The sequence below is a fragment of the Caretta caretta genome, chromosome 22, assembly GCF_965140235.1.
Source record: "Caretta caretta isolate rCarCar2 chromosome 22, rCarCar1.hap1, whole genome shotgun sequence".
Taxonomy (NCBI): Eukaryota; Metazoa; Chordata; order Testudines; family Cheloniidae; genus Caretta; species Caretta caretta.
The window spans coordinates 10,978,850-10,996,696 of NC_134227.1; the positions used below are offsets into that span (position 1 = coordinate 10,978,850).

At 44.2% G+C, this 17,847-nt stretch overlaps 1 protein-coding gene across 4 annotated transcripts in view; it reads right to left on the reverse strand.

Moving 5' to 3' along the window:
• APLP2 (amyloid beta precursor like protein 2) overlaps nucleotides 1–17,847 on the reverse strand; it is a 77,322-nt gene that overhangs the window by 8,601 nt on the left and 50,874 nt on the right. For 2 of the 4 annotated variants that reach the window (XM_048827613.2, XM_048827612.2), the window contains exons 4-12: nucleotides 15,243–15,355; nucleotides 12,053–12,231; nucleotides 11,171–11,382; nucleotides 9,194–9,361; nucleotides 6,979–7,109; nucleotides 6,460–6,534; nucleotides 5,003–5,161; nucleotides 4,465–4,593; nucleotides 1,953–2,052 (exon numbers count right to left, since the gene is read on the reverse strand). In XM_048827613.2, the coding sequence (XP_048683570.2) occupies nucleotides 1,953–2,052; nucleotides 4,465–4,593; nucleotides 5,003–5,161; nucleotides 6,460–6,534; nucleotides 6,979–7,109; nucleotides 9,194–9,361; nucleotides 11,171–11,382; nucleotides 12,053–12,231; nucleotides 15,243–15,355 (1,266 nt within the window). The remainder of the gene's footprint in view (nucleotides 1–1,952; nucleotides 2,053–4,464; nucleotides 4,594–5,002; nucleotides 5,162–6,459; nucleotides 6,535–6,978; nucleotides 7,110–9,193; nucleotides 9,362–11,170; nucleotides 11,383–12,052; nucleotides 12,232–15,242; nucleotides 15,356–17,847) is intronic. The other 2 variants (XM_048827614.2, XM_048827615.2) reach the window with 1 other exon arrangement.

The window sequence follows — 17,847 nt, forward strand, 5'->3', positions numbered from 1 at the left end:
GAGGATCTCCATCCTGGGCTGTCAATAAAGACACTGGCTAGAGGAGGTGGTACAATCTGAACCAAGAGACATTTGTGACAAGGCGTGTATGGTGGGGGTGAATGAGACAGTCTGACATTCCAATTATAGGGCAGGGATCTGCTTGTACTCACTCATCTCCTTTTTACCCCAGGGCAGGGAAGAAAGGAGGCTTGAGAGTTACTGTGAAATTGTTGTAGCCTTTTATAGCTTCACAGTTTAAAGCCAAAAGGGACCTTTACAACAGCTAGTCTCCTATATAGCACAGGCCAGAGAAGTTTTACCATTCAATGCTGGCATCAGCCAAATCATTTGTAGTTGAACTACAGCCTAGAATCGGAACTGGAAGGGACCTCGAGAGCTCATCTAGTCCAGACCCCTGCACTCTTGGCAGGACTAAGTATTATCTAGACCATCCCTAACAGGTGTTTGTCCAACCTGCTCTTAAAAATCCCCAGTGATGGAGATTCCACAACCACCTCCCTAGACAATTTATTCCAGTGCTTAACCACCCTGACAGGAAGTTTTTCCTAATGCCCAATCTAAACCACCCTTGCTGCCATTTAAGTCCATTGCTTCTTGTCCTAGCCTCAGAGGTGAACAATAATTTTTCTCTGTCCTCCTTGTAACAACCTTTTATGTACTTGAAAACTTATGTCCCCTCTCAGTCTTCTTCAGACTAAAAACAAACCCAGTTTTTTCAATCTTCCCTCATAGGTCATGTCTTCTAGACCTTTCATCATTTTTGTTGCTCTTCTCCGGACTTTCTCCAATTTGTCCACATCTTTCCTGGAATGTGGTGCCCAGCACCGGACACAATACTCCAGTTGAGGCCTAATCAGTGCAGAGTAGGGCAGAAGAATTACTTGTAGTGTCTTGCTTACAATACTCCTGCTAATACATCCCAGAATGATGTTTGCTTTTTTTGCAACAGCGTTACACTGTTGACTCATTTAGCTTGTGATCCACTCTGACACCCAGATCCCCTTTCTGCAGTACTCCTTCCTAGGCGGTCATTTCCCACTTTGTATGTGTGCAACTGATTGTTCCTTCCCAAGTAGAGTACTTCGCATTTGTCCTTATTCAATTGCATCCTATTTACTTCAGACTATTTCTCCAGATCATTTTGAATTTTAATCCTACCCTCCAAAGCACTTGCAACCCCTCCATCTTGGTATCGTCCGCAAACTTTATAAGCGTACTCTCTATGCCATTATCTAAATCATTGAAGATATTGAACAGAACAGGACCCAGAACCGATCCCTGCGGGACCCTACTTGTTATGCCCTTCCAACATGACTGTGAACCACTGATAGCTATTCTCTCTGGGAACGATTTTCCAACCAGTTATGTGCCCACCTTATAGTAGCTCTAGATTCTATTTCCGAGTTTGCTTATGAGGAGGTCATGTGAGACCGTATGAAAAGCCTTACTGAAGTCAAGATATACCACATCTACCGCTTCCCCCCATACGTCCACAAAGCTTTTTACCCTGTCAAAGAAAGCTATCAGGTTGGTTTGACAGGATTTGTTTTTGATAAATCCATGCTGACTGTTACTTATCACCTTATCTCCTAGGTGTTTGCAAATTGATTGCTTAATTATTTGCTCCATTATCTTTCTGGGTACAGAAGGTAAGCTGACTGGTCTGTAATTCCCCGGGTTGTCCTTATTTCCCTTTGTATAGGTGGGCACTATGTTTACCCTTTTCCAGTCTTCTGGAATGTCTCCCATCTTCCATGACTTTTCAAAGATAATTGCTAATGGCTCAGATATGTCCTCAGTCAGCTCCTTGAGTATTCTAGGATGCATTTCATCAGGCCCTGGTGATTTGAATCTCAGACAATCTCACTTTGCCCTGAGAAATGTGGCCTTGGTGGGGTTTTTTTTGGAGCTGTCCTAGTTTATCAGCACCAGCATAGAGAAGTACTAACCGATCTCATCCTGGATTTCTTCAGCCACGTACGGTACCTTGTAGAGCAGAGATAGGCTTTGATTCATCCTCTCCTCAATCACATGGAGATGTGTCATCACCTGACAACACAAAAGGGCCAATTTAAGAACCACAGAAGGTAATGCATCTGTAGTATCATCATCTTACAGAAACAGGACCACAGAGTTTGCCCTAAGATCAGACAGTTCACTGGTACATCAAGTCAGATATCCCAACTGTGGCACTGGCTTATATCATGCTCCACAGGAAGGCAGCCTCCACATAAAGCAACAAGCCATTTGCACATTGCAGCAGGGGCCAGGGAGGAATCCTACTTCCTACAGCAATCAGTTTTTTCTCAGAAGCATACAAATTGATGCTGACAGACATTAACTATGGTCAATATTAAATACTGTTTCATGTAACTGCAGACAAGTAGTAAACTGAAAATCCTGCCTCCCTTTGGCAGTGGAGACCTCTAAGTGTGCCAAGGTGTACAGGGCAGATCTAACAGACTGCACGTGAGTGAAGACCCAAAGGATGGCAAGAATGTTTACAAGCCAAACAAAAAGCATGGTTTTGGCAATACAATGCTGAGTCTACACAGAACTTCTGGGCAGAACAGGGTCTTAGTCACGCTGCTGCTTTACAAGCCACAAAACTACCATGGTGTATACTTTGTTCTAGTGGAATTCTGGGCTCCCCCCATCACCCACATAATAGATCTATCTATTAGTAAGTGTAAGTTCGGAGACAGCACATGTTGCTCAGTAAGCCCAATTTTCAAACAAGGACATCTAAATTAGGACACAGGGCATTTTATGCACTTCTCAACCCAATACACCACATGCCTATATGCAGCAGTTCGCTGCCCTCATTTGAAAATTGGGTCACATTGTACATAGCCTCAATTCACCCATTAGGCTCATGTTAAATTTAACATTAACTCCACACTTCACCCACAGAGGGTGCTACATGATCAGGGATCACGTGGACTAGAGAGACCATTAATATGGATGGCCAAATGTTGAAGAAAATTAATGAGTTGAATGGACCTGCTTTTATAGTCAGAAGTGACTCTGACCTTTAAAAGCTGGGATGAAAGCAATTTAATTTTACATGTGGCCACCTGTCAATCAAGCAAATCGACTGAGAAGCTGAAAGTGCATTGAAAAAGTAAAGCGAATTCAAATTGAATTGTACTACCACATTCCTCGCATGTCAATTTGTTGACACTGAAGCTTCAGAATGAATTAAGGGCTGTTTAGGTCTTAGCTTAAGCTTACAGTTCACATACCCCACTGTGGGGTTTTGGCAGCACAAGAACAAAGGAGTCGGGGGGGAGGGGGGTGTATTTGATATACGGGGCTGTCTCCGACGAGAGTACTGGATATTCTTCATTAGGAGACAGCTCCCAGTCACTGAGCGGTGTATTTACTACAGAACCCCGTCTAATGTGTGTAAACCAACGGACAGGGAACAGTTTGACGCAGAAAGTTCTAAAGACAAAAGTTCAGAGTCCATCACCAGCACCTCAAGTCAACCTGAAGTTTGTGAAACCAGATACCCAAAGAACTCCTGCAAATGGAAACAGGATACTTCGATTAACTTCTGAATACTAACAGTAGTGCTGTGCACTGCAGTGGGGGAGATCTAGGGATAAGCCCCTGTCCTAGTCTCACTCCCAAAGCCCACAATTCTCTCTGAAATTTTGCCTTGCATTATTACAGGTAAAGCCTCAGGTTACTATTAGAGACACTAATGAAAGATACTGGTTTCTTTATTTTGTGCCTTTGAGAGCATACTGCGTCACCAGTATCACCAATGCAGCCTGTTCCCTTTCATTTGTGTGGGCGTTTCACACAGCATCGGGGGAAAGAAGCCTTTTTTAGAAAGAGGAACAGCAGCATGGTCCAGTGGCTAGGGCACAGGACTGGGGCTCACGAAGCCTGGATTCCATTTTCAGTTCTATCGCCGACCTTTGGCAAGTCAGTTTCTCTCTGTGCTCGTTTCCCCCTCCCATACGTGTCTCATCTAAGCTTGTGTAAGCCTTTTGGAGCAGGGACAGTCTTTTACTATATGCACTTACAGGAACTAGCACAGTAGGGTTCTGATCTTGGTTGGGCCTTCAGTGTTACTCTAAGAAATTTTAGAATGTAAAACCACAGAAGTTAACTAAGGGCATATTGCATCTGAAACTACTTAATGATTGAACTGGCCAGATATTATGCATAATGCATGGCTAAACTGTAGACTATTCCAGGGTACTATCTGAACAGTAAGTATTTAACATTCAGGTAGGTGCTAAGGAGAGCGTCTTTAGCAACAACCAGCATGCATTCAAAATGGGAAATGAGAGTTCCTCTTCAGTGCACAAAGATGTCAAGCTCCTAAGGTACTCCGCCATTTAGCACGGAGGTGGGATAGATTCCGTGAAAGGCTTTTCTAGAGACTGTCTCCATGAACCACTCCTGGAGTAACAATGTTCCCTTGACAGAAACATTTTTTTGTACCTGAGATTTCATCTGTGCAGCCTTTTCTGGGTCAACTGCCAGGACATGCTGATAATGGCGGACAGTGTGCAGACGGTCCTTGTTCTCGGCACGGACATAACGCTTCAAGGCTTGGAGGATGCGGTGGGGCTGCAGAATTTAAGAAGAGTTAAAATTCAATTGGTGGCACAAAGAACAGGATCCCATTCAACAATTACACTGAAATATATATATATCTAAAATTGTCTACTCTGTTTTAGTACTGACAGAACATCTAATCTCCTTTTACAGTACATGTATTGGATACAAACAGCTATGCCTGAAGTATGAAGGTAGAGAGAACTAAGTACAGTTTTCTAGACAATAAGCAGAGCACTTAATGAGTTCAGATGCTCTGCTGATAGGTCTTTGGTACCAGTTACCATGATTTGGCACAGCTTTCTAAGAGTGCTTTCACAGCATGCTAACCCATGCCCCCAGAAGGCTCATTCCAGTCTTCCCCACCTCAGCCCATGTGGTCACCGTTCATGCCACTCTCAAATGCTCCAACACAACTCACTCGTGGTGGGTCAGCTTGTAGGGCAGCCAAGTAGTTCTCCAAGGCAATCCGACGGCGGTCATTCAACATAGCTTCCACTCGAGCCAGGTGAGTCTCCACAAGCTGCTGCTTCTCACTGGCTGCCTCTTTCTCTAGAGATTTAACCATTGCCTGGAAGTGCTGGAAAGGAGAGAAACAGAACTTATGTAAGTTTGCTACAGCACTGGAGCAACAGAGAGGAATGAACCTAGCTAGAACACCTACTCTTGCTAATCTAATTCCTTAGAGTGTACCGAGATGGTCGCATCCCACACTCCCTGCCCAAGGCATCTAACAGTAAGGAAAGAAGGACACAGAAGACTGATTTTGACTTCAAATGTGCCGTTTAAAATGATAGTCCAATATGCCTTTCAAATGTACTTCACAACAATTTAAACCGTTTGTGGAGAAGGCAGGGGGTCTTGCAGCTAGAGCAACTGGTTTGGAATCAGATGATCCAGATCATATTTCAGCTCTAGTACGGACTTGATTTAAGAATCCACCTATCGCTCATTTGTATAAAATGGGGATAATACCATCTCCTTCCCTCGCAAGGCTATTAATTTAATTTTATAAAAGGCACTAGATCTAGCATCTGTTCACCTATAGGTACTCAAAGTATTAGAGAGTGAGCTCCCTGGCAGTAGTAAACCATTGTCAACGCTATGTATATTACCACCACGATGGACCAGAGTAGAAACACCATGTTAAGTTTCGGTATGTGCCATTAAAAACCAAGAAAAACTATTTCCCAAACTAGGAATAAAATTGGTAGAGAGAAGATATAGGCTTCAGAGAGGATTTACAAAACCATGTGAACAGACCACACTAGAGAAAGAGGCCTTAGCCTACTGTAAGAGAAAATGTAACAGCTGTCCTTAGCCTAGTGTGAGTTTACAACAGCCAACTGTCAGAAGATTCTATACCCATCACAAACCCTAGGTCTCCACTGAGATTTCATTCCTGCTAAGCAAGAGTTCAGCAGTTTGCAAGGAAGCCATTTATTTTCAGCCTCATGGGTTTTCACTAGATCTGCACAAATAGGAAGCCTGTGTCCACAGAGAACATCAGAGCCAGACTGAATAGGGCTGTGGGTTCATTTGCAAGCACAGCTGAGCAAAACAAATGCAGGAGGTTTAGAGTTCCCTTTTGGCAGGGCTGCTGACATGCCTGATGGTCCTGCTACTTTCCTGCTAGTAGAGGGGGGGAAACTGGTAGTACGTAGCACCATTTCCAGTTTTCAGACCAAAAGATGCAATTGAGTCAAGTCTCCCTCTACTAGGCGTTCATCCAAGTAAGGGACGGACTGCTTTTCACTCACAGTGCTTTGGCTTTGAACACTGACAAGCTATCTAGCTTACTCAGGCGAGGATAGATGTCAAGCACTGAACCTCTGGGAACAGAATCAGCTCCCCCTTTTAAGGTGTCTCAACTCTTACCTGAATGAGAGTTTGCCTCTCTGCCTTAGGAAGATTCTTGGCTTGATATTCTGCTTCCTCCCATTCCTTTTTCACCTAAGTAGGCAGAGAGGAGCACAGTTCAGCAAGGCACAGAAACTTATTTCATGTACGTATTTCTGGACTAGCTCATTTTTACATGCACACATGGTGAGATTAATACCTAGCAATGCTGTTAGGCCTCTGATTCTAGTACAAGACAGCTGTATCAGAACACCCATAATCACCGACAGCTGTTTCTAACCAACCCAGGGTCTAATCTTAGCATTTAACCCCAAAAGGGCAGCCAGTTTGTTACTCCTGCTGACTTCTGTCCCAACACCTAGGAGGTATACTAAAAACAAAACAAAAAACCCGCAAACCACAAAGCTGCATGGTCATGTTACAAAAGCAACACAGAAGGTAATTGTAAAGGGAAGTGTGGCTAGCCACTGATCTGTATAGTAGAAGACAGGCAGCAATCGTGCAGCTCAGATGAATGAGAGGTTGTGAGACACTCACCCGGTCCATGCGGTTGTGGTGTCGCACTTCCAGCTGCTCCTTTGCTTTCTGGAAGCGGGCATGCTCGTTATCATCAGCTGGGGTTTCAAAGTACACATCCACATCATCAGTGGGTACAGGAGGAGGGGGAACTGGAAAGAGAAAGTGAGTGGCTCAGACAATTTCTACAGTCCTAGGTTAGCCTATTGTGATAATGGTTGCAAGGGGTGGGGAAGGAGAGGCACCTTCACATCTGCAGAGTTCACCCTCTGTCAAACTGTGTTGAACCACTACCTACCAGGACTTCATTTTGGTATAATTAAATTGCCAATTTGCTGCACAACAACATCAGTAAGTTACAACATTCCGAACACACACGGTAATGCACTGGGGCCACCAGCATCTGTCCAGCCTTCACATTAATTCTGAGGCAAGTGTTACGCAGCAACGGAGCTACGGTAGGACTGCAGAACACAGAACTCTCTCTTCCTTGCCATGCCAGTTTGTCTCTGCCTGAATAGGACATTTTCTGCATTAGCTGCTCACTGACAAACAGGCTCAACACAGCATCAGCAAACTCCATGATCACAACAGGGAATCCCCCACAGAATATTAAAGGAGCAACCCATTCCCATGGAGCAAGGGCTTTTACACCTCAATCCTACTTGCCCTATCAGATGCACCAAGCAGGACTAACAGGCAATGGAATGAGACAAGACAGCAACAGGAGGAGGTTCAGCAAGACGACCTCAACTTGTCCAATCAACTGGAAAGCAAGGAAGTCTCCCATCTTCTTGAAGCATTCAAATTTGGCAAGAGGAGCAATTACATGGAGAATCCGGATATGAAGTCATACACCACAAAGCCCTTTCCAAAAGGACCATACCAAGCATGGCAGCTACTGCATATTCAGTCACACTCAACCTTGGATATTAGATCTTGCAGGGTGAAATGGGGGTGTGGAGAGGGTGAATGACAGGAATACTGGGTTAGCCCTTATTTTTAAATGGGACCAAATATCTCAAATCAAACTAGCCTGCCTTAAAATACAGGCAGGCAGGACCTCTGCTTAACATCGAATGTGAGACTGCAAACCTCGAACAGCACAGGCCTCATTTCATCCTGCACTTGAGCATCAGCATTGGATAGGTGATTTAGTCCTAGTGTGCACCTGAACGCAGAATCTCCCAGTCCAATAGGGAAAATTATTAGGTGAAACATTGGCAAGACTGTAAAACAGGCATTATTTCTGCATGTAAGTGTCATGGCCAGATACATGTTGTATCCTGGGCCTGCTCATAGCATCTCGAAATGGAGACCTCAATTTCCATTCCCAAATCCCTCTGGGACAGGACAAACTTTTGTACAAAAAAGCTCCTGACAGCCGCAGCTTTTATGTCACCACTTCAGTCAGATCAGCCCAATCTAATGCACTTGCATGAAGCTCATTTTGTAAACAGGATTATGGCTGTATAGATGGACTGCCAAGCCTCAGATAAAACAAAAAGCCTTTCAAAGGGCTTTTACAGCAGCTGAAGTGGAAGTGCTGGAGGAGTTCAACAATAAGATTAATAAGGAGGTTAAAATGTTTTTGGTAGTTTTATCATCTGCCATAAAAGCCAGCAGAAACTGATGCCAACAACCTCAAGCTATCAAATGCAAAGGATTAAATCATGTTTCATATTTCTAGTGGAGCAGAAGGTGGGAACCAGAATTCTGCATTACTTTAGTGAGGATTTTCCAAAGTGCACCAGTAAGAAAAACTTCCTACCAGAAGAATTTTGACTAAGTTCACATTGCCAGAGTGATTGGTTGAACAGATACACGATACTCTGACTAGGGAAGGCAGCTGGGTGAATGAACAAATGAAGTAATTTTATAACAAGAATAGAGATTTAAAACGTTTCCCAGTCCCTGCTACAAATCTAGAAGAGGATATTGAGCCCTGTGTTCATTAAGTTTGCAGGCCAAGTATGGGCTTAGGTTGGAGAGATACTTTGCATGTTGAGAAGCCAGTTTTCCCTAGCTGTAGGAAGGAACTTAAACCTAAAAATCTAGAGAAGCACAGAGACGAGGAGATTGCTGCTAAAGGACAGACAGAACTGCTGCAAACACCAGAACCAACAGGACGGGCTACACATGTATCCTCACTTGACCTAGACAAGGAGGAGGAAACACCAAATGCCAGACAGGACAGTGGCTTGCTGCAAAAGGGCCAGTGGCAGGCAGGACTTACTCATCTTTTTACACACAGCCATACAATATTCCTCTGACTCAAAATTGTTCCTGTTGCCTCCGCAGCCTCCATATATAAAGCGAATGCATTTTCTCTTGTATAGGTCGAAGTACCAACGAGGCATCACAGTCCGGCAGGGACCTGTCATCGCCTCCTGGGAGCAGACAGCTGTGTGGAGACGGGTTAGAACATCAGCTAGTGAGGAGTACAGGCTTTGCTAAGCGATTTACAAGTCACTGCTGGCTTGAGGTGAGAAATCCTGCTGCGGCATTGCTCCTCGCCTCACTCCACAACATGCTCGTTAGGGGCACTTTCGAAAGTGCCCCTCAGAGCAGGCTACCGGACCAGTGCTGCAACTGCTTTAGAGCACGAGCAATGCACAGTCTGGAACACTGGAGCAGTTGGCCCAACATGGAGCCTTCATCTGCAAGAGCTATTCTCTTTCAACCAAATAGGTGGAGCAGAGCACTGAATTGGGATACAGATAAATTTCAGAGGTTGTGGGGCTACACCCCATGTGCCCTAAGGACAGAGCTGCCACTGTTTAAAATGCTTAAGATACAACGGAAAGAAAGCCTTTCAGTGCTGCGTGAGGTATTTGATAAGGAAGACATATTCCATTGCAGTTTATTTGGATAGAAGCTTGAATTCAGAGCTGCACAGGTATAAAAACAAGTGGAAAATGCAGGCTATGCACATGGAACATGTCACTGGAGGCTAGCAGCAGCTGGATTTTAGAGTTTTAAAAAGCCTGGAGACTAAAGCAGGAGAATTCAAGACAACTATTACAGCTACAGCATTTTATACAGACATGGACATCTCTGCAGTAAGCAGTCAGCACAAGTGGCTCTGTTTAGCTGCAGGATTGCAGCTCTGCTGTATAGATGAGGAACAATTTAACCATTCTGAAGAGGACTGGACTACCATTACAGCAGGCAACCTTGTTTCTTAGAAGCACTGTAGACAGAAATAAATTGGGCATCCCTGGAAGAGACACCTTTCAGAAGCTAGCCAGCTACACAGCTCACCCTGTTCCAAGCCTATTTTAACATCAGCAGATCTCCGATAATCCCACATATACAATCAGAGTACTGTTTCAGTGAAATCATCTGCAGCACACTGGCACATTACCAGCAAGAGTTTTACCCACAAGACACGAACTGGTAGCAGGGACTCAGTCATCAGTAGTTAATTGAATTTCACTCTTGCCCCCTACCTCTGCAGATAGACACTCAAAATATAAGAATTTACAGCATGGAATCAACAGTTGGCAGATGCTCTGCTGCAATAGCACCTGCTCCTGACAAGAGCTACAGCAAATATTTAGATAAAGAGGTGTGCTTGATTGGACTGGGTTGTTCCTCAAGGAAGAGAAGGATTTCATGCAGCGGCTGGGTTGCTTAAAATAGAGCAGGAAAGGAAGCATCTACTGGAAACATCTTGTTTAAGGTACAAGGGGCCAGATTCTGAGCTGGTGTAAATCAGTGTAGCTCCATTATACTCAAAGTTTACACCAGGTGAGACCCTGGCCCAACAGTCTGAGTTTTCTGGAATCCATGTTAGAGAAAAGACAAATCAGAGTTGGCTACTCAAACCTAGGGAGATATTCCAGTCAGCCGAGTGCCCCAAGCTGGTCTATAGCCTCTCCTAAAATTAGGCTATGCAAGTACTGTTTCCTGACTCAACACTGCACCTGGGTGGAGGTACTTGTTTATGTGCCAGCCACCAGGCTTTCTGCCAACAAGACTACTAACAACTGGCAACGTATATGCCATGCTCTAGAGAGTTAGTGTCACCTTCAACATATCAAAGAAAAGCTGATGCTTGTGTTTCATCATAGATTTGGCAATTAAGGCCTCCGCAGTGGAATCTGTTGGATGGATCGAAAGCACCATCACCGATGCAGTGGTTACAAGATCACCTGGACAGCCAGCCTGAGGGAGCCAGGCGTCAGGTACACTGTGGAGTATGACTTACCTTTCATATCACTGATTATTTCCTTTTCAGACAGAGACCTGTCATTGCTGGACTCAGTAGGGGTCTCTTCATTGTAATCATCTACTTTATAGTTATCATAATAGTAATCCCCGTCTTCCACCACTTCCTCTTCTTCCTCATCCTCATCCTCCTCATCCTCTTCCACAGCTGTTCCTGTGAAGTCTTCCACATCTGGCTCTGTTGGGAACTCACTAGAGGGATATAATTAAAAGGGAAAGTTTATGCTAATCACTTTGCAGCCAGCCTTTGATGTATAAGAATAAGGATTCTCTTTTCATCTTAGAAGCACAAGAGACAGGAGTATAAACATACTGACTGGTGATCACCCAATCAGCAGCAGGTACAGGAGTTCTCTCATTACAGCTACACTGAGTACAGCCATAGCTTCTTTAAGCCTCTAGCTCAAAGGGGTTTTAAAAAAACGTTATCCCCAATTACCCTTACTTACCTAAACTAAAGGCTACAGCATTTGGAGCCAAGCATCTGGTAGAGCAGCCAGCCATTTTTGAGTGGCTATGGATGGAGGTGCTCCACTCATTTCAGAGAAGTGCTGTGAATTCGTTTTTCTGCCTGTGCACTGCAAGACCTCTCCACTTCCATCATACTTCTTCCTCTGAATCCAGGAGCAGAACAAGTATTCTTTGCCATCCCCACCCATGAGGGAATCGTCACTGGTAACGAGGCAGTGGCCTCATCATTACTTGCATTACTGTAGCACCTAGTGGCCCTAGTCACAGACCGGAACCCATTGTGCTAGGCGCTGTACAAACAGAAAAAAGGTTTGTCCCTGCCCCAAGGGACTTACAATCTACATAAGAAAAGACATTAACCCAGACTCTACAGAGTGATCAGAAGCTCTACCTTTTATAAAGGTCGTAGTCATCTTCATCCTCATCATCGTCCTCTTCCTCTTTGGAAAGAGCTTCATCCACAATTTTTGTCTGAGGGCAGCATACATACTCTGTGCCATGGAACTGGTCCACCCCACAGGGAAGCAGCATGCCATAACTGTGCAGGATCATCCCTTCTGTCAAACAAGCCTGAGAGGGAAGCCAGGGGTGAAGTTAAAAAGTCATATCTTAAAGCAGCACATTAAATTGCTCCCCCCTCATGCTGCAGGTTTAAATAGCCTTTGCCACTCAGGCAGTGCCAGTGGTAATTCCAATGGCGTAAGCTGTATTGGAGACAGGTCACGGGCATTTTTATTTTTTTTGCATCTAATATTCCTTGCTGTTGATAATCCAAAGCACTTATAATAATTGGGCCTACAAATTTACCCTAATTGTAAACTCAGCTGTGGAAACAGTGAGTACAAACATTTATGAAGTGTTCTAATCACTTAAATGCTGATGGGGAAAAGGTGCAAAGGAGGACAAAGACCTACATAAAGGCTTCCTGATACAATTCAAGGACTGTTTATCAGGCATGATCTTAACAAGAGAAGTGTGGGACCAGAAATCAATGAATCAAAATTCAGTATGTTGGAAGTTAGGCAGCATTGTTGGACAATACAATGAAGCGATAGGTTACTAAGCCCTTTTGGGGGTCCTCAGAAAGACTGGGGGGGAAGAACGCTGGCTACCATAACACTGCTGACTGGAGAAAAGGAAGGAGCAAGCTTCACCATCATGGCTGCCACCCCCAGTGTCTCCTGGGACCCCAGGATCCAGCATGACACCTTTGTACCTTCATCATTCTGAGCCACAGAGATGTCCCAACTAGACCAGGCCAGAAAGAGACCTCACCGCCACCACTTCCACAATCCCAAATACCATCTGGGAAGTCAGACACTGTTCCCCCCTTGGCTCAACCTTATGTCCTTTTCCTTCCCCACTTCATTTCTTCGCTTTCCTCTCTCCCCGCTTTTGTTTTCTGTCTAATAAGAGCCTGGTTTAGCTGGCCAATACTGTACATTACTGCTCTAAGTCTGACCAGAGATGTAACTAAAAGCAGTCCCCTAAGCAGCCTGATGCTGGTACAAGTTTGCCAGGTCTCAGAGTGGCTAATAAGACCAGCCAATGCCTGTTTATTTCTGACAATAAGGTGTTCAATTATAGGTAATTAACCAGGCTCTAGGGTAAACGAGACAGACTCGCTGTTGTGGCTTTTTTGTTTTGCAGAGTCCAGGTCAACTAACTCAGGCTTGCGCTATGGGCTAGAAACAGCAGAGCAAATGTTCCCACTTGGACTGGAGCCCAGGCTCAGACCCACCTCTCACTGGGTTTCAGAGCCCAGGCTCCAGCTTAAGCAGGGACATCTACACTATTTTTAGCTCCATGGTGCAAGCTCAAGTCAGTTGACCTGGGCCCTGAGGCTTGCTGCCGTGTTCGTTTTTGTAGTTTAGATGTACCCTTAGTGGCAAAGAACAGAAAGTTTCACGTCAGGAAGGCAATACTTCAGAGCTAGAGCTGCATTTTCCCCTCCTTTTTTGCTGACTATTTCATTACTCATTCTAAAAAGAAGTTAAAGGCATAAAAATTGACTACTGTATATACATGTTCATAAGCCAAATATTTTTGGTAAAAAAGTGATGCATCAAAGAGCAGGGTCGGCTTATAAATGGGTCTACACCAAAATTTGATGATTTTAAAACTATGAAATCACTGAATTGAATACTTAACACACTGTTGGTTTACCTGGAGCATCTGCAGGCATGGAGCCAGTCACTTTCGGCAGCTCCCATTGGCTGGGAATGGCAAACCACAGCCACTGGGAGCTGAGGGGCCATGCCTGCAAACACTCCAGGTAAACAAAACGTCCCGACCTGCCAGCGGCTTACCCGACAGGCCAGGAGCAGAAATTTGCCAACTCCTGAAATATAGGGTCGGCTTACGAAAGGGTCATACAGTTTTTACTATTTTTACCTATCCATCTGGGGGAGTTGGCTTATAAATGAATAGGCTAATGAATGAGTATATACGGTAATTTATTTTAACATGCTCTGGCTGGAAATTGGACAATTCAGTACAAAGCCAAATATGAACAGCACGCAGATGCTTTAATTGCACGTTTATTTGAAACTGCGTATGCATTTGATTTTATGGCCTGACCAATGAGTGAAATAACAAAAAGCTTTATTGGGTACATTGGAGCTCTTTTGTATTTCCCTTTGCTTTCCAGAGTATAGACAAAAAGAACGACCCAAGCTTGTAAACTGGATGATGCTGTCAACTCCATGTTGAAGGCAAATGATTGAACTCGCTGGAAACCACCACTTAGAAGTTGGCACGATGGCCCTTAATTAATAGGTGGTCTACTGGTACAGATTTCTTAAAATAGCTTTGCTTCCTGAAAGCTTTGAAAAAAAGGGAATAATCTTTACTGCTCCAAAGTTGATACATTTCAATCTTCACTAAAACCAAGTGGTTTAGTCTCATACAAGTACATGCTCTATATTGTAAATCTAGATATTTCCATCCAATCACCACCAGCTGAGTGTGCATGGAATTTACGTAATTCTTGCCAAATCAAATCAGCCAAAGAGAAAGATGGGGCTCTATTCATTCTGGCAAAGTGGGACATGCTTGTAAAATGGAGACTCATACAGGAGCTAGTCTGTCTCTCACTACTCCAAAATGGGCACTCAATTCCATGCTGCAACCACCATAATGTAAAATTTGACCTTCCATTTAGGGAAATGGAGTGCTACATCTATGAAATAATGTCTCGCCGTCACTCTGATCCTCATCCCTGGGAGGAAGGATAGTTCAGTAGTTAGGGTGCTAAACTGGGAGACCAGAGTTCAATTCCCAGCTCTGTCACAGACTAGGATTGTGAACTTGGGCAAGTGACTTAGGGTAAAAACCTTCAAGTGACTTGACATGTAGGAGCCTACGTCTCATTGAAAGCCAAGGAGACTTAAGCGTCTCGAGTTCTGAAATATTTAACGGAGTGCCTACGTTCCAGATCCATACAGTGAGGATAATAGCACTTTCCTACTTCCCAGGAGCTGCCGAGAGGAGAACACCGATTGTTCCGATGTAACAATAAAGGAGACCCTATAAGTACATCTCGTATCTGGATCCAATGACAGTCATGTTAATCCCATTACCTCTTTGGCCACAGTGTGCCAGTGCTGATGACTTTCACACACATCCATCCGTTCCTTGTGGAAGAATCTGCACTTCTCTGGAACCAGCAGGACATCACTTACAAACTCACCCACTGGAAAACAAGATGTTTCTATCAAACAACAGTTCTTGTCCCGTCAGATACATGTTTGACCTTCAAACTCAAGAGATGACTAGCACTAAAATCTTCAACAGTGAACTTCATTATTGACCCCATTAAGAATCTATGTTGCTATACAAATCTTAATGACCCAGTTCAGACTAACAGCTAAGAGACCTGCTCTAATACAAAGCTTCTAGTTCTATTCTTGGCGCTCAGAACAAAAAGTAGGAGAAGCTGAACAATGAAATACGCGAGCCAAAACCTGCAGGTTACGCTGAATGCACGTTTATAAAGCATGTCAATGAACAGCTGCTCATGGAATCTGCGGAGTAGACTGAAAAAGTTTCTCACAAAGAAAGGATTGCATATATGATGGTCTTTAAACCATTTTAATCAACCAATTCCTAAACTGGCTAGTGTCACATGGAAGAAGCTATTCCTGGTTGCCAAAAGCTTCAGAAGCCTGGCTATTTGCAGCCAGGAGCATTTTCCATGAGTACAGGGTTCCCTAGCCATTTTCTGCTTATGCCAGAGGAGATGACAGCGAACTCACTGCACTGTGTCAGCTCTGTTGAGGCAGTTTCAGAGTTTAGATTAAAATCTATATGCTCGGTACCAAGCATTTGAAACTAGGTTCAGGGCAACTCAGCCACAGCTATAACGATTTTCCGATTTGGATACTCCAGCCAAAATGCTAAGAGCAGGAAAATAAAAGCCGTGAAGTCCACACAACCCGGTAAAGCTCAGGGCAAACTGATTATGTTGTGTTCTGATGTACACCTAACCACCAACTCTGTATTGGTGTTTTTGGCAAAAAACTTAGCTACAGACTTCCAACTTGGAACAGTTTGCCCTGTGGTATTTTTTGTAACTTCTGCATTAGCAAGGATTATAGAAAGTTAAACCTAAACCACCACTACAGTTTGAGTTAATCATCATATGCCAGACTAGATCCAGCATAACCACTTCCTAGATCATTAGGCAGAAAGTTCACCTTGGCAGACCTTATGACTGGGAAGGTTTAACATTCTAGGCTCCAGGTGAGATTCTAGTCAGTAACAAATTTAGATGCATCTTCCAGTAATTTTACCCAAACATGCCCAAATCTCCTAGTCTGCTTAGAAAAAACCCTTAAAACCCAGGTGTTTGGGAGCAACAAACCCATGAGAAATAAAATGAACACCCACACATGAGACTTACAGTCTAACAAAAATGGCTGCATTAGCTCACGTCGGACATTTACATGATGGTCAAAAACTTAACAGTATGCTCTGATTAGTTTAAAAACTGAACTCAAGTCCACCAGTTCCAAGGGGAAGAGTCTTTCAACTTGATCTAGACAGTTGAAATATTTAGCCAAGTAACCTTGAACGTGTCCTTTGCAAAAGGAATCTCGATGGCTGGGTATGCACAAATTTGCAGCAATCCCATACCACTCATCAGCACCGACTTTCTAATGGGGGTAGTGGGGTATTTCCTCCTGATTTTGCCCCAGGCCTCACCCCCACTCCACCCCTTACAAGGCCCCACCCCTGCCCTGCCCCTTTCCACCTCTGCTCCCCATTCCTCCTGCATACCACAAAAGAGCTCATCACAGAGGGTGGGAGCTAAGCACCCACCATTTTTTCCCTGTAGGTGCTCCAGGGGAGTACCCATGGAGTCAGTACCTATGCTACCTCATGATACCAACAACTTCAGAACCCTAAGAAACATTTCTTCTGCACAGGGATGTGTGCAAGTCAAAACACTCAATCTGAAAACAGGTGCCAAGTAATGAAGGCCACATCCATTCTTCAGTTTCTCAAACAACTAGAGAGTTGCTGGTCTCCATCTCCTGCCACCCCTTATAAGTTTAAAGTTCTCCTCTCTACTGAAGGATGGGCACAGTTTAAGAACAGAACATATCCAGTCTACATTATGGAATATTTGCCCCAGTGCTTGTAAATCTCTCCTCTTTCACGGTACATCTCCACTAGATTAAGTCCTGCAGCATGACCATGGATAGCCTGGGTCAGCTGGCTTAGGCTCACAGGGCTCAGGCTGCAGGGTTAAAAATTGCTGGGCAGACATTAGGGCCTGAGCTGGAGTCCAGGCTCCGAGACCCTCTCCCCTCATGGGGTTCCAGAGACCAGGCTCCAGCCTGAGCTCAAATATCTACACAGCAATTCTAGATAAAGAGGAACCATTTGAAACCGCTAGATATAAATAGCCTAAAAAAAATAAAGATGTCTTGCCAAGACCAAAGCAGGGAATATGAACACACCTGAGTGTTTGAGTCTCCAAGGAAACAAAATATTAAAAGCTTCACAGAAGTAGTATCAGAATATAAGCGCCCAGCATTTGTGATACTCTAATACAATAGCCTTTGGGTTTATGCCCATGGCAGAGACAAGGGAGGGGAGGCGGATTTCTTTTCCATGCCAGGCACTATTATCACAACACAGGAGTCATCCAGTTGTTGATCTGGTGAAAAGCGTGTAGAA